The sequence below is a fragment of the Opisthocomus hoazin genome, chromosome 5 (assembly GCF_030867145.1).
Source record: "Opisthocomus hoazin isolate bOpiHoa1 chromosome 5, bOpiHoa1.hap1, whole genome shotgun sequence".
NCBI lineage: Eukaryota > Metazoa > Chordata > Aves > Opisthocomiformes > Opisthocomidae > Opisthocomus > Opisthocomus hoazin.
Window position 1 is genome coordinate 12,463,738 of NC_134418.1, and position 15,801 is coordinate 12,479,538.

General features: G+C 43.9%; 1 protein-coding gene across 1 annotated transcript; it reads right to left on the reverse strand.

The window, feature by feature from the left end:
- Nucleotides 1-5,984: 5,984 nt before the first annotated feature.
- On the reverse strand, nt 5,985-14,009 carry GPR78 (G protein-coupled receptor 78). Its single transcript, XM_009936359.2, has 3 exons — nt 12,690-14,009; nt 12,106-12,219; nt 5,985-8,226 (listed from the first exon to the last, which is right to left on the reverse strand). Exons 1-3 carry the CDS (start codon nt 13,355-13,357, stop codon nt 7,989-7,991), a joined length of 1,020 nt encoding a protein of 339 aa, XP_009934661.1. The 5' UTR covers nt 13,358-14,009; the 3' UTR covers nt 5,985-7,988.
- Nucleotides 14,010-15,801: the final 1,792 nt, after the last annotated feature.

Genomic DNA, 15,801 nt, shown 5'->3' on the forward strand with positions numbered 1-15,801 from the left:
AGAGGAGATGCACCAAGCTACAGAGATAAAAAGGCACCAAGAGGGCAACAACACCAGAGCAAAACAACCTTGAAGGACACAGTATACATGATCTTAGAACTGAGTTTGCACAGAAACAAAGGTCAAGCAGCGGACACTGTGATGAAGAGTACGATCCTTCATCTTAAAACCCCCGACGACCACCTGGAGGCGCCAACAGACATGCGTGAAAGACATTAACGTATGCCAATTAGTTCTTGGAAAAGTCATGAATATGCTAAGAATTTCTCAGAAATATAATGAATATGTATATTGTGATTGTATTTAACCTGAAATGACAGGGTGTTTGGCTCGCACATTTGGAGGAGAGATCCCCTGTGTGCCCGGCGCCATAATAAAGGATACCTGCTACCAGTATACATTGTACAGCTAGGTTATTACCGGATCTTTGAATAAATTGATGCCCAACATGGGGCCTGCTCTGTTCATCTGTGGGACCCAGTAAGAACAGGACGCCCTTGGATGCCCTCAGGAGCTTTTTCCCCAAAGGGTCTCCTCGCCTTATCTGGATCACCGCAGGAAACTAGATCGGAGAAAAAAAAAGTCCGACTGATTTCTTCGCTGCAGCCTTTATTTTTTCCGCATACAAGTGCCAAATTCGGTTGGCTGAAGTGATTGTAGTCACTCAGCAAGTCACAGGTATCCATTAGAGAGAGGACAGCAGGGATATATACAGAGAGACATGAGAAAGCTTAGGAAAAAACAGGGCTCAGAGGTGTAAGCGACTGTCAGAGGACTGGAGTTTGGCTTGCCCTGTAGCCATATCATCTGTATCTTCAGTCTGCTTAATATCTTTGTTATGATTTGAAGAAAAACTTACACCTCTCAGATTACATTTGCATCCAGTGTTGTTAACATGCTTTGCCAGGGTATACAAGAATCCAGGATTATTATTTTTTAAATACTATTCATTCTGTGAGTAGACTTCTTAACTGAGCTGGTCTTCAACAGTCTTTTGGAAAGATTTCTGCAAATTCAGGTTTGGACTCTACTGATGGAAACCTTCAAGTAAAATCTTGGCTTACCTCCACCTGAAGTCAGTGAAGCCAGGATCTTATCCATAACATACTTTTCCTTTCAGTTATGCCTCTGCCCACTAACAAAATGAGTAAGTTGTAATGCATAGATCAGATGTAAGCAGCCCTCAGAAGAGGAGCAGGAGCATCATCTTCCCCGTTGTAAGTACCCTACCCACTAAACTTCACCATCATGTACACAAAGTCCATGCTTTCATATACAGCACCTCAAGTTCATGTTTGCACAGAGGAGGAGCAGGACCCCTTTCTACCTACTTGCAGCCTGGCCAAGGTGACATTCTCCAAGTAGAAGAGAGATCCCAGCCTGAGCTCTCACATCCAGAGAAGACCATGGAAGCTCCATCTAGAAAAGCCTAAGAGAGTACTGTGTTTTATGAGTAAGGGGTGTCTGTCACTCCTTTTCACATGGTGCTGGTATAGCAAACTGCTTAGGATGGGAGGAGGAACATCTTGTATCCTAAATTGCTTTCTACCAGAAATTCAGCTCTGTTGTCAAATCTGAGGTATTCCCAGCCATCACAAGCAACACGTATTTAAATGGCTGAGAAACTCTGAGCAAAAGATCAACAGAAATATTCAGGATGAACATGTTTGTCTTCCATTCCTAGGTAACTGCTAGACCATATTTCAAGCAATTTGATCCTTTCTTGGCTGTGTGATCTTTCACCTGTCTGTGCCTCAGGTATCCTTAGAAAAACAGTCCTAGTACTTCCCTGGCTTCCAGCAAGGTATTAAGAATAAAAAGATAATGAAGTATTCAGGCTGCTGTGTGGGGAGCCCAAAAGATATTTAAATGCCTAAAGCAGGCTTCATCAGCTATGACAACAATAAATCTGATTAGCTGAAAAAACAGATTTCAGGCTGAAAGCCGGTCTGAGCTACACACCTGTAAGAAGCGATCAGCAGTCATTTGTAAAACAAAGGTCATGTACCACCAATGGACATTTTGTTTTACTGTGAATAAGGACAAATATGAAACAGAAAACCTAGAACATGTTCAAATATTCTCGTGAAGATGCACACACAAACCCAATCTCCATTCCCATGTCACAGAGCAAGGGCACTGAGCAATTTATTGGGTTTTGATAAAACATTCTGAAGATGTGTGTCAGGGCTGACAGCTGCAATCAAAGAGAACAGAGTGGCTGGATAAGTAAAGACAGGAATTATAAAAGTGAAAAGATGGTGGTAATGAGTCTGCCACTTAAGGTCAGGCTTCACTGAAATACAATTAGACTGCTAAGCCTTCAGTGGAAAAAAATTTCTAATTAAGATAATGAGTTAAGTAAAGCTACTCTAGGGTTAGCATGAGGAGCAGGGTCGTCTTCAAAAGCATTTCAAGATTTCAGTCCATTTGTTTCAGAAAAGGAAATCTGGAAGTTTAAACATGCTGGAAAGTTCACTCCAAATCTGCTTGATACAAACCTCTATATGCCATGTGCAAACAGCAGGATGCAAAGAAATGGAAGAAACATACACAACAAATAACTTAGGTTATGTCCCAAAGGAGATATTTTTAGTTTTTGTTTAGAGAGTCTTTACTGTCCACAGTGGGCTGCTCAGCAACTTACACACTTGTGATAGTGGATTGTACTCAAATGAAGATGCTTCAGTTATAGTTTATAACGTTTCTGCAGGCATCTGGTTAAAAAAGTGGTATGAATAGACTGGAATGATTTGTAGTTCTCAACACTCAAAAATATCTTTAAGCATATGGACCCTATGACATCTAACGTACATGCTTTGCAATATGTTTCATTTGTATAGAGAACGTATGAGAAGCCTGGCTGGGAGCAACTCATGGTTCATGCATTGCTCACTTACAGAAAAGAGCAAAAGCACCTAATTTGCATCAGGCACCATCATGTCGTGGCAAGCAAAACCTGCTATTAAAGGGAGAAGAACTAAGGATATGCAGAAATGGGACCAGTCAGTTGGTCTGTGTCACATTCACAAGCTACAGGGAAAAGCAGCTCCAGCTCAGAGAAAGAGCTGGTTGCATATACTGTGCCAGGTGACATTTTGCTCTCCCAAGCTTCTGGCACTGAAAGATACTCATTTATTTACAACCTTTCTTAAGGTCATCTCTGCTGTGTCTCCAGCTGAACTATTAAATATTAATTGGACCTTCTTTCCAAAAATAAAAAGCAGAACCTCTTGTTTACTGGTGTAATTAACACCTCCCACAAACCAGGTGTCCTCCTGAACCAGAGAGAACAAGCCATTTGCTCTTCACAGTCCTGAAATATGCTATGTGCTTTTGAGACAGACACTCAGTTCCTTGTTCATTCTGCCTGCACAAGTGTATGTAACTATTTTTTGGGGAAAAAAATTCCTTAAAAACAGAAGGAAATACACCCTCCAGGTGAGGTAGTCAAACCTTTCCACTCACAGAAGATAGTTCTCTTCATAGTTGGTGTTTTTTTTTTCAGCTGTTCACCTAGATGAATTTGAACATCTTCTCACAGGTAATTTTATTCCACAAGACTCAGTGTTGCTAAATTTCTCAAAAAGGTCAAATTTTAATCCATAGTTGTAAAGAGCACAATCACTCTTTGGTTGTACTAGAACACTTGCACTAAAGACCTTTGGTTCCCACATACTTAACCATGTAATAAGCCTAATACTGCAATTAGCTCTGAAATTTAAGTTCAGCACCAGCACTACTCCCGTTAAGATAAGGTAAATATGTATTCAGTAATCACTGAGCTGTGCAGATTATTTGCATAAGTTTATTAGGTGCTGATTTACCCAGATGAATAACATGCTTGTTTTTCAGTGAGGCTAAAGAATTTGTGGAGTGAAAATTCACGGAACCCAAGGTCCTTATTTCTCAGCTGCTGTCTAAGCTCAGAGACACATAATTTTCCAGTATCGTACAGCCCAAGAAGATCAGTTTTGTCTTCATACTTGTACTGAAGCATATCCATCTTGTCAGGATTTAGCCAGCTGGGATCCAGCTTGCACCTAAATCTTTTGGGAATCTGTAGTGCGAGTGCTACTTCACCTTACTGCCTCAGAAACTCAGTCTGACTGTCAGTCTCAGAGTTCACCTGCAACAGAAGTGCTAGGCAAAAACCCAAAAGTTTCTGTTTCCTTTGGAAGAGGCAACTCTGTGATAAATAAACATCAGAGCACTCACCCAGGAAATAAGACATGCAGACTGGCTTCCTTCCTCTGAACAGGCAGATTCAAAACCTCATCCTGGATCTCTCCAGAAAATATCCAGATCATCATGCTTGGAAATACTTTGTTTAAGGTGCATTAAGAAAAAAAAAATGAAGTTGAATGTCTCCTGATTTGCATGGACTAGTTCAAGGTTTGTTGTGCTGCAGAGTTTGTACTGACTGCCATTAGGAGGAGGGTGCCACCCATGGAAGGTGCAGTTCTTAACTCCACTCTCTGCAGGAAAAATGCAAGTTTGGAGAAGGAGAGAAGACTATTTTGCCAATTCAGACTGCAACCATGGGCTGAAAAACCCACAGCACTGGAGCTTTTTGGGGCCCTACTGCTCTAAGGAAATGGCGCTGCTCTCACACACTCTAAACAACTCACCATCATTTTTCCTAAGCAGACACAGGTGGGTGACATCTCCTTCTGCTAGGGAAGTCGTAGTATCAGGCAGTTCCTGCTCACTCCTGTGGCATTTCCAACTCCACAACACACCTGCCAGGCATATGCCAGTCTCTTGTGTCCTAGAAAAGCCACTCCAGGCCATTGGGCAGCAAATCCAGAGAAAGTTTCCTGGGGTGCTACCATTGAGTTGGCAAGAGTGTGTCAGTGGCTAGATGTAATTTTGGATATCACACTTCAGCTTTGCTGGGAATCTTCTCATCCAAATTAAAACCAACTGTCAGGACTGTGCATCCAATGTTTGTTTTATCTACAATGTCAGTAAGAGGGAATCTACAACCTTGCCACCTCTGGTGAACACTCCCATTGTGTAAGATAGGTGTTCTCACCTCCAGTATAGCACTAAATCCTTGGATCCTTTTTGCAGAATCCCCAAAAAGGGGGAGATAAGTGTTGTTTTCCCCTACCTCCTCCTATTCCCGAATAACCCAGAGCATGGTGAATGAAGCACCAAGATAACACAAGTTTTGCCTACATCAGGAAGATGGGAGAATGAAACCAAGACCTCTCACTGAAAGTTTCCTGCTCAGTTAGAAACGTGGAGCAAGCCCTTCTCTGGTGGGGAGCGGGTGGTGAGAAGAAGGGAGAAAGAAAAATTTACCTGTAGAACTGGCTGTGCACACTGAGCAGAGGAAGATGTATTTTGGTAATGCTAAACAAGGCAGTTAAACTTGATTGCAAATCAAGCCTGAGAGGACTTCCTCAGCCCTCCTTAGTTTCTGGTGTACAGCATACTATAGACCTTAGTTTCCTAATACTCTATGGAAATTAAAACTATAAGACATGCTGCAACACTCAGTGAACGTTCAAAATCTTTTCTTTTTCTTTTTTTTTTTTTTTTTCCCATCTGGACCTGCGTACCTCCAGAAACGTTCAGTGTTTTGTGAGGTTGAATGGTATTGTCAAATGTGTGCATGACAGCACCCTTAAATGGCATGAATATGCTTCATAGCAGATGTAGCAGTTTCGCTATATTCTGCTTTGTATCTTTAAAATGTGGCTTATAGTTTAATACTTTTAGAAGTTTATTATTGCAATAGTTTTAAAGCTAATTATTATTTTTTTTCTCCTGTACTATTTTTTTGATTCTAAGATAGAAAATATCAAAGTAAAACTTTATTTCATTTGTGTGTCTTGAAGGTGACAATTTAATACACTTAACTTTATGTAACATATTCCTTTCTTAAACTGAGCATCATTTTGTTTAGGAAACCAAAGGTAAGCTAACAATTGTAGGTATCATTAAACTCATGTTTATTCACGGATAAATGCTGTAGTCCATCAAAACTTTCTGGCATAAAACTGACTGAAAAATAACCGAATATTTAGCATCCCTCCCACCCCGCACAGAGATATCTCATCCTTATGTTGCAGCTGAAATGAAAGGCATGAGCAGCAAGTTTTTGTAGTGGCAGGGCAGAGGGGGGAAGTGTGTGGAGGCAGACATGAAGACAGTAAAACTGGAAAGATTCCATAGACAAGTTGTTTTTTTTTTCCTGAAATACTGTATTTACACAAAATGGAGAGAATACAAATACTTTACTAAGAAGACGAAACCATTATAGTACATTCAATTTAAATACAGGCGGAATTGTAGATGCAAAACACAGAGGCCTAAGGTACTTGCATGGAAAAAAAGAAAGCATCAGAAAGGCCTCAGAGATTAAAAATAGGAGATAAGAGAACGTTGTATTTGTTACACAGCATCACCTATCCTTGACTTCAGTAGGACTGAAGTAAGACACTCTCCTTCCTAATTGTGGATGATGGGAAAAATCCTCTCAATGTGCTGACTGCTCAACACTGATCTTACAAAACAGTTAAGCGTGTACTCAATTTTCAGCATGGGAATAGAGCTGTTAACTTCAAAGGACATTATATATGTGTCTAATCACGTGCTTTGATGCTTAGTCTGACCAGGAATAGCCTTCTTAATGCTTAATCGGGTCAAGTCCATTGTGACATAAAAAATAATTGTTCTTTACTGTCTTCTTTCATTTTTTTCTTAAAATATACTTTAGAATTACTTTGATTTTCCCCTTACGTACTCAATTAAAAAATAGTAGCTTATTGAATACCATAGAATATTTTGATTCATGTCTTCTGTAATCAAAGGAATATTGTTAAAAAATAATTCCCATATTTTTCCAAAGCCTGTTTAGATTTAAAAATAAATAAAAGACAAAAATACATATAATAATACAGCAGCTTTGTGTGTCTGGGCGTTTGGCAGCAGGTCTGTTATAATATCTCTCAAACATCTCTTGGTATCCATTAAAAACACCAGATTAATTGATCATTATAAAAGAAAAGATTGTACGCTATTATTACAATCCACCAAATAAAGTCAATGCATGAAATATTTTACACATTATATATCCCTTAAAAAGAATTAATATTTGTTAGGCTGTTCTTCAAAAACAGATAGCTTCTGAAGTAATAGTTCTTAAACGCAGTGGTATCTGTCATTTCTACAGTCTAACTGATTTTTTTTTTCTGAATAAAATCTTGTTTGAATAGGATTTACTAGCTCAGTGATGGAACTACGGTGCTATTTAACTAAATTCCATATATGTCTTTGTTACTGTTGCTGCAGTTATTTCAATCACATGCCACTGAAGTGCTAAATGTTAGTAACTCAGCTATGTGGACTTCGGTTACTCTTAATAGAATACTGGTATATCAAATATATGTACCACTTCCTAAAGGCTATGTTACAATCATGATGCCTAGTAATAAATAATAATAACAACAATCTTAGATTCAAAGTGCTGACCCATATCACTCACTTGAGGCACCAATACAATAAATCGATCAATTAAAAGACTTATTTGTAATGTTCAGAACTAACAGAGCAGATCCTGGACTGCCAAGTTACATGCGCAGCACGGAGGACTCTGAACTGCTCCTTCCAACCTGGGGATTCCTGTGGTCCCAGAAGACATTGGAATATCACATCTGATGTGGAACACTCCATATCATACCAAGTCTTCAGACATGAAACATTAAAAGCTCTCTAAGCTTCTCCAAAGCCTCCAAAGGCTCTCTTAAACCCCTCAAGCCTACTCCATTCACCCAAGGACAAGGCTTTGCCATGTATTGTGCTTGGCTGCAGACCAAGGAAGAGCCTTTCATGAAAGTCCACAATGAAATGCATCACATTAATGCAGCCTTCACACCCTGGAGACACTGTCACCACCGTCAGCGTGAGAGGAAAAAGGCAGCTTTCCCGAAGCAGCAAACTCCTGTGTCACTCGAAGGGGAATACTTTTCGTGTTGTTAGTTTGTTCTGTGCAAGCAGTAATCATTTTCGGTGTCGAGAGAGCTGTTGTACCCCGACGACGGATACAGGTCCCTTTTAAGTATCCTATTGACAATGTTGATCAGAACTTTTTTGTACTGTTGACGTAAAAGTGAGTAAACGAATGGATCTGATGCAGCCTTACTGTAGGTGAGGCACTTGCTTATAATTCCCCAGTAGTAATTTATGGTAACAAAAGGAAGGAGCTCTATCAACCTGTTAAACATTAAAGAGAGATGGAAACACTTGAGTATTATGTTTGCACTGAGCCCAGTGCTCAACTCATGCTTCATGAAACATTAAAGTAATGCTTATTTTCTTACAGTACACGGTCCCTGCAGGAGAAGGGCCCTGTACTTACTTACTCCTTGGATTCACTAAAGGCAAAGGGAACTTTCCTAGCAAGGCCACTGCGAGACAAGAATCATTCCCTCTATGGAAAGAGAGAAAAAGTGTGTTTTCAGTGTTAATGCTCCCAAGCATCAGAGATAAGAAAGTACTGAAGCTTATTGCTCACTTTCTGAATTTAGAGAGTTGCACTGGTCAGTTGTCAAAATCTTGGTGACATAATTGTCTACCCTCTCCCATGGCAAGCTTCAGATAGACACAAGTGACTTGGGGCATCCAGGCTCACTCAACTCAGTTGCCTAAGTACAGCTGTCTGGTGATGCTTGAGATGTTTAGACATAAAGCCCCTGGCATCACGCTGCTGCTCCTGGAAGTTGTGGGTCTCCTCTAGGTCCTGTGTTGTGTCTGCCAACCTATGCAGAGGTTTTGGATACTATGCAGCATCTCAAATGGCACCAGAAACCAGGTCTAGATCACTGAATTCACCCCCTCAGGTACAGAACAGCGAACCTGTATTACTCCACTGCTGTGAATTATCACACATGCGAAAAGGATTCATGTTAGACCTTTGTAGTATGAAGAACAACACGGCAGTATCTCAGAGAGATTTGGGTGGCACCTGCAATCCCATAGTATGCTCAGGAGCACACTTGCATCTACTTACCTGTGAAAGTTTCTGCGTGCATTTGGCTGACCACTAGTTTGGCCAAAGAAAACAAGGAGACAACAATTTTATCATCATTATATGACCAGTCAGCTGTCTCCAGACCTGTGTCTCCTGGTCTGTGCTTCACAGATGATTAGTTGCCTCAGCACCTCAGTTGTGATGAGAGTATTAATCACTGGGGGAGAAACTGCAACTAAGTTTAACAATTTTTTCCACGAAAGTGAGAGCAAACTTTGAATATTCCAGCAAATGTCTGTCACACAGCTCATCTGCAGTGGGCAAACTCTCCAGGAAAGTGGAAAGAACAGGATGAGAAGTTTTTATTATCTGTACATCATTTGTGAAACCTTTCACAGGAACAAGAATATACTATTTTTCTATATTCATTCCAGAAGAAAAAAAAATGTACCATGAGATAAATAGCCCTTTTCTGTACACTAAAATATCAGTGTTTGAAGATGCAAGATCAGAAGCTTTCTCCAGGTTTGAAGAACTTTCCAGCCTCTTTCCAAAGTGCAGAGCTCCCAACTTGCAGGGCATTTACATTTGAAGCTGTTCCATTCCCTCAGCATAGAAAAGTTGACTTACCACCACTAGGACTGAACATTGCAACAAGTGGTTGGACTCTGACAGGAAAGTTTCCTCGTTTGTATGCATAAAAGAGAAATCATTCCTATGGCAAGTGCATTTAAAAACAAGACGACTTCTGTTTGAAGCTGCTTGGAAAAAATTCCAGCGAATTCAGAACAGAGAGAACAGCAAGACAGTAAATGTGAGAAATAAATAAATGTACAATAAATGACACTTGCTGCATGATTGCTTAGGTTTATCCCATCCTGTATACTGTCCTAATACAAGAAATATACATTTGATATTTACTTTTTTGAAGACACTAAATAAGAAGGATAAGGTATCTTACAGTCATGAAAATAGATGTATTATTAGGCATTCCCTTTAATGTATTATGGGCCCAAACATAGTTGCACTGAAGCCAACAGAAGAAAAATTACACAGATTTTAATAAGACAAAGGGCCTGGCCAAATCAACTCATCCTTAGAAATATCCATCTGAATGCATCTTAGTATCATTTTCTTGTTTTCGCTGCTGTTACAAAAAGGATGAAATTCATCTGTCGGCTCTTAGTGAACAGATGAATATATTGCTAATGATCATAATCTCATTCACATTTCTGAAATGAGGAGCAAACACTGAGCTCACAACGCACCCTGAGTCAGCAGGCCAAAGAGCAAGAAAACAGGGAGAATATCTTTCTCATTGCCTCTACAGGGATTGCTTCAGTGCCAACCCTCTACAACACAGAATGGGGGAAGAATGGAGAAATGCGCATGGCAGCAACTCCTCCAACCTCACCTTCACCACCTCCTTTCATGTAGTTCTGCCTGGACACTGTCTTGGCTTTGGGGCAAAGAGTCTTGGAGATATCCTTCCCAAATACTTCCTGTTTTGATGTCACTGAACCAGCTTGGTCCTTGTGACTGAGACAGAAGCTGTACCTTGACAAACACATATATATAAACAAACCCTCCGTCTTCTCTCTAGGCACACATCAGGTACCAGTTTGTCACACACAGAAAATGCACCATCTCACACTTGCCAAATGCAAGGTCTGAAGAAAGAAGCCACTTTTGTTTTAGAAGTTTATAGGAAATATCTCCACTCTGAAAAATGTGGCAATGCTGGAATTTGCTGAGTTTGATAATGTTCAGAGGGAAGGAAGATGGCAAAAGCCACTTTGCTCAGTATAATTATATCCTGATTATGGCAAAAATTAACAGAAAATGACTCAGAATGTACTGAACAGTGATCAATTAACCTTTTAACTCTGTGATGTAATGTTAATATTTGTAATAAATCTTATCAACTGCAGAAAAAAAAGTAGTTATCCAGACAATCAGTAGGAAATCCTTTTAGATGTATAAATGGGAACTGAAAGAAATGTCATCCTAAAGGTTAAAAAGCATCATCATTTTTGTGCACTGGCCTCAATCTGTCCCCCTAGCCATGTAAGAAAAGGGCAATGACAGTAATCGTGAGAGGCCTATTAATAAATGCGACTGTGTAAGATCAGCGCGCTAAAGCTGACCAGTTTCTGTAAGGTGGTGTGGCTGCAGACCCCGGTAGCTTGGCAGCAACCTTGAGGAAGCCCTCACCAGGTTGGTTTTGCAGACTAGTGCACCTTCCTTGACAGAAGTCAGTTCTCTTCAAGGTGTCTTGAACACACTGTGAAGTGGGAGATACTTTAAAAAATCACTAGTGAAAGATGTAGCCCATTTCAGTTTAGAGATGAAAGGCTAAATCCTGAGGTGCTGCAATTCACTACAGTTACACTGGTTTCCAGCTCAATGATTTATGCAAGATTTAAAAATAATAACCATATGTGGTATAAAGATTATGCAAGTATGGAATGAGAATGATACATGACTATTTAAAAAGGTGCACACTGCCAGAGTGGATGCCAATGATTCTGACCAGTGGAGGAGCATGATGTTTCCTATTATTGGTATTCCTGGGAGATAACTCTCACACCTCATCACAAAGCCATGCTGCACTGTTAGCAATATATTTACAGACATTAATGTTTACAGACACAAAGCTTATCTGACATATTATCAGCCTGGATAAATTTAAAATCTGACACCTCAACTTCCAATAGCAGCAAGTTTGCCCTTTTGCCTTTTAAAAAAAAAACAATGACCTGAGATAATCAGAGTAAGCTGTCTGCTTTCCTGTCTGTTGCTTGGGTTGTGCCAATAAGAAGGGGTAGCGAGTCATTTAAACTGCTTTCATCTCCAACCATTTGTAATTAATTCCTGGTACTTGTCCTAAAAGCTTCTTGCTCTTGGCAGAGGGGCCCAGACCTGGCGGCAGTGAGAGGAGGAGAGCCAGAGGCTGCCGAGGCTTCGCCCAGTGGGCTGGGTGTGTGGGCAGGGTCAGCCCCGGGTCTCCATCAGGCTCTGGCACCCCAAAATCAGTTGTAGTCCTCTCCCCCCTGGGCACCTGCGCATCAGAGGGCATCACTGGTCCCGAAAAGTCCCCCACCCCAATAGGTGGTACTAACCTGGTGATAATGTAAGGACCAAAACAGATCACGAATGACCCTATAAAAATACTGATTTTCTTGGTAGCCCGCTGCCTCCTCCGTTTCTGCTCGTTAAGGCAGCGCTGCTTCACACTGCAAAGGGAAAAGGTGGGTTAAGGCAAGAAGTGAGGAGGCGAGATGTGAGCCTGGGGGAGAGGGAAAGGACTCCCACCCGGTCGCAGACCCCCTGCCCTGGGGTGAGGAAAGGAGGGCATGTCCCAGGGAGGGGAGGGCAGGTCCTGGGAAGGGGAGGGCAGCCCAGGCCCCGCCGAGCCTGATGACACTCACACTCCCCAAAGCAGCAGCTCCCTGTTAAAGGGGGCTTGGGCAAGTGAGAGCACCCGGTGAGCTAGACTAGCATTTAAACACAGCAGCTACAAATGGGCAGGCCACTGTCTTCTGGCACTACAAGCAGCATCTGAAGCTAGAGGCAGAAGTGTTCCCCATGTGGCTGGGGCAGGCAGGAGAGCAGGAAAGGGTGCCAGGGAGGCAGAGGATCCTCTCCCCCCGGGGTACCTACCACTATTGCCCCGGGGCTGTGAACACGAACACACGCGCATTACCTGGGGTGGATATCCACCAACAAAACCAGAGTCTGCATGGTAATAATGTCTATCCGCTTGCAGTGGAACCGGGCAACTTTCAACACCTTTAAATAGGTGAAACACAGGATCACCAGCGACAGCATGAAACTGGTGGAGTGAAAGATGATGGTGAACACGGTAAACCTTCTCCGCTCCGTCTCTTCCTTCAGGTGCAAGGTGCAAGAGGCATAAACGCTGCTGTAATCTACCCATGAGTAAAACAATGATACCAAGGGGAATGTGAGGGAGTGGAGCCACGAGTAGCCCATCAGTATCACAGCGTCCTTATACCTCATCTTGCTGGTATAGCTTAAGGGGAACACCACAGCAATCCATTTGTCGATGCTGAGTGCTGCCATGCTCAGCATCGTGTTGGAAGTCAGGAAAGTTTCCAGGAAACCCACCGCTTTGCAGACGCAGCCCCCGAGGGGTTGCTGGTTCCTCAGGATCCCCAGCAGGGTAAAAGGCATGTTCAGGACGGTGAGGAGCAGGTTGCAAAAGGACAAGTTCACCAGGAATACCCCGGCGACCTGCTTTCGGATCTCCGTACTGTAGACGAAGCATAGCAGCACCAGGAGGTTGGAGAGCAGGGAGACGACCAGCACCAGCACCAGGAGCAACGCCAGCAGCGCGCCTGCCAAGTCCATCTCTCAGCGGGTCGCCTGGAGCGGGCGAGGGCGGGAGGAAGGGGGCACCCGAGCCGGCTCCGCAGCCTCGCCTGCTGCCACCCGCGGCCGCCCGCGCATGTTGCCGGCGGCAGGGGCCGGGGGACCGAGGGGCAGAGCCGGGGGCGGCGGGGTGCGGGGAGAGGAGCAGGGGCGGCGAGCAGAACCGAAGGAGTAGAGAGAGGTGCAAGGGGAACGGGGCTGGGCGGCCGGCCGGGGCGGAGGGAAGAGGACCCGCGGGGGAGCGGGCGCCGGGCTTTCCGGTTAGGGGTGCCGGGAGCGGGATCCGGGAGGAGTGGGGACGGAGCCGAGGGTAGGGGCACCGGGGCACCCGGGGACCGGACCTGGGGCTAGGGGGGGGCTGGGGGAGCGGGGACCAGGGAAGCGGAGAGCCGGGGCAGCGGGGAGCGGGGAGCCGGGGGATCCGGAGCCGGGGCAGCGGGGAGCCGGTAGCGGAGAGCCGGGGGATCCGGAGCCGGGATAGCGGGGAGCCGGGAGCGGGGAGCCGGGGGATCCGGAGCCGGGGCAGCGGGGAGCCGGGAGCGGGGAGCCGGGGGATCCGGAGCCGCGGGCGCGGTGCTGGCTGCGCGCTGTCCGCGGTGCTGAAGCGGGCGCTGCCCCGACGGCGGCTCCGCGCTGGCTTCGGGCCGCGGTGCGCGGTCCCCCCCCGCGCCGGCGCCTGCTCCGCGTCCCGCCGCGGCTCCCCCTCCGCCGTGCGCACGGCCTCCTTCAGGCACTGAGCATCTTCCCCCGGTGCCCGGCCCCTGAAATACTCCAGCCGCGGAGCCTCCCGCAGCGACTCATGCGCAGACGAGCGGCTGCGAGGCACGGGCTCAGCCGGGGATCGCGGAGTCGGTCTGATCCACTCCCCGACCGCGGGCGACGAGCGACAGGAAGGCCAACTTTCCGCTAATGCGCAGCTCAGGAAGGATCAGACCTGGCGACGAGTTGCTGGCAGTTTCATCCCTGCGCTGTGCTCAGGCACACCCTCAGCCCATCGGCTGCATCCAGCGCTCCTGGAACCTGTCGAAAAGCTAGGGACTGTGCCCCTGGGAAGGTTCCCCCCCCTCCATCTCAGGGATTACTTGCCCTGTCTTTTTTTGCCCTCTCATTTCATAGCGCCTGGAGGAGCTACAGTTGCCCTCTGGGCATTCACACTGTCCCCCTCGGCCAGTAACAGGGGGAAGGATGCTGTTTGGTTACTGACTTCACTTTGACTCACACTTTTAAAGCCCCACATGGCTGAACAAGTGACCACATTAGGGTGATGCTGGCAGATTCTGTGAAAAACTAAAGCCTCTCTTTTACCATTTTTCATTTACACTGTTAACACAGCAGTGCGATGGTATGGAAGGTTCTTTCAGTTATGTCGTTGCAAAAGCTGAAAAGACGAACATGAAAGAGACCAGAAATTCTCCCTCTGCACCTGTCAGGAAAGGAGATCACACAGGTAACTCCCAAAAATGCCATAAATCTTTGTCTTAGATTTAAAGAAAAAAGAAAAGAAAAGAAAAGAAAAGAAAAGAAAAGAAAAGAAAAGAAAAGAAAAGAAAAGAAAAGAAAAGAAAAGAAAAGAAAAGAAAAGAAAAGAAAAGAAAAGAAAAGAAAAGAAAAGAAAAGAAAAGAAAAGAAAAGAAAAAAGAAAAAAACGAGGAAGAGAGGAACAGGGAGTAAGTTTTGATGCATCAAAACACTGGCACAGAAACAAGCTGCCATGTCTAATCACTGTCACATTTTACAGCTGATCACCAGAACTGACATGAAGAAAAAGGAGAAGAAAAGGTAGCTTTGCCACTGTCCAAAACAACTATTAATATCCTTAGGAAATGCTGTACTGTATATATTGTTCCTGCAATGTAGCCTTGTCACGCAAGTGCGACCACTGTGTGAATAACTGCATGTAAAACTACTTGAAAGAGCCTGAAGGGTTTTTCTTCCAACAGCAGTTACAAGTTTTGGATCAGGCCCTAATTGAAAATCTTGCTATGGTAAATTTTATGTCTTAAGGAAAGAGCAAACCAACAAAACGTGATATGTGTTATTTGGAAAAGAGCCAGTACTGTATTATTCCTCAAGATGGAAAGAAAATGAATGTTTTCTTTGATCAGAAAGCTGTCATTTCCAAAGTTTAAAAAAAGCAGATACTTTTGACAGGGCTTATTCTTGACAAACAAAAATCCAATACATATCTATATAAGCATTTGAGAAAAAAAAAATCTATAAAAGCACGACAATACCAGTTGTCTCAGAGTTCAGTTGTTGCATTTCTATCATCAGGAAACCAACATGAGAGAGCCGAACACTGCACAGAGGGTTGGGAAGAACCGAACAGTCATGGGAGAAGCAGGCTGTATCCATGCAGAGCAGAGACTCTGCAATTACTCCATCTCTCACAGCAGCAGTTCTTAAGGTTCCTACTAGTCAGA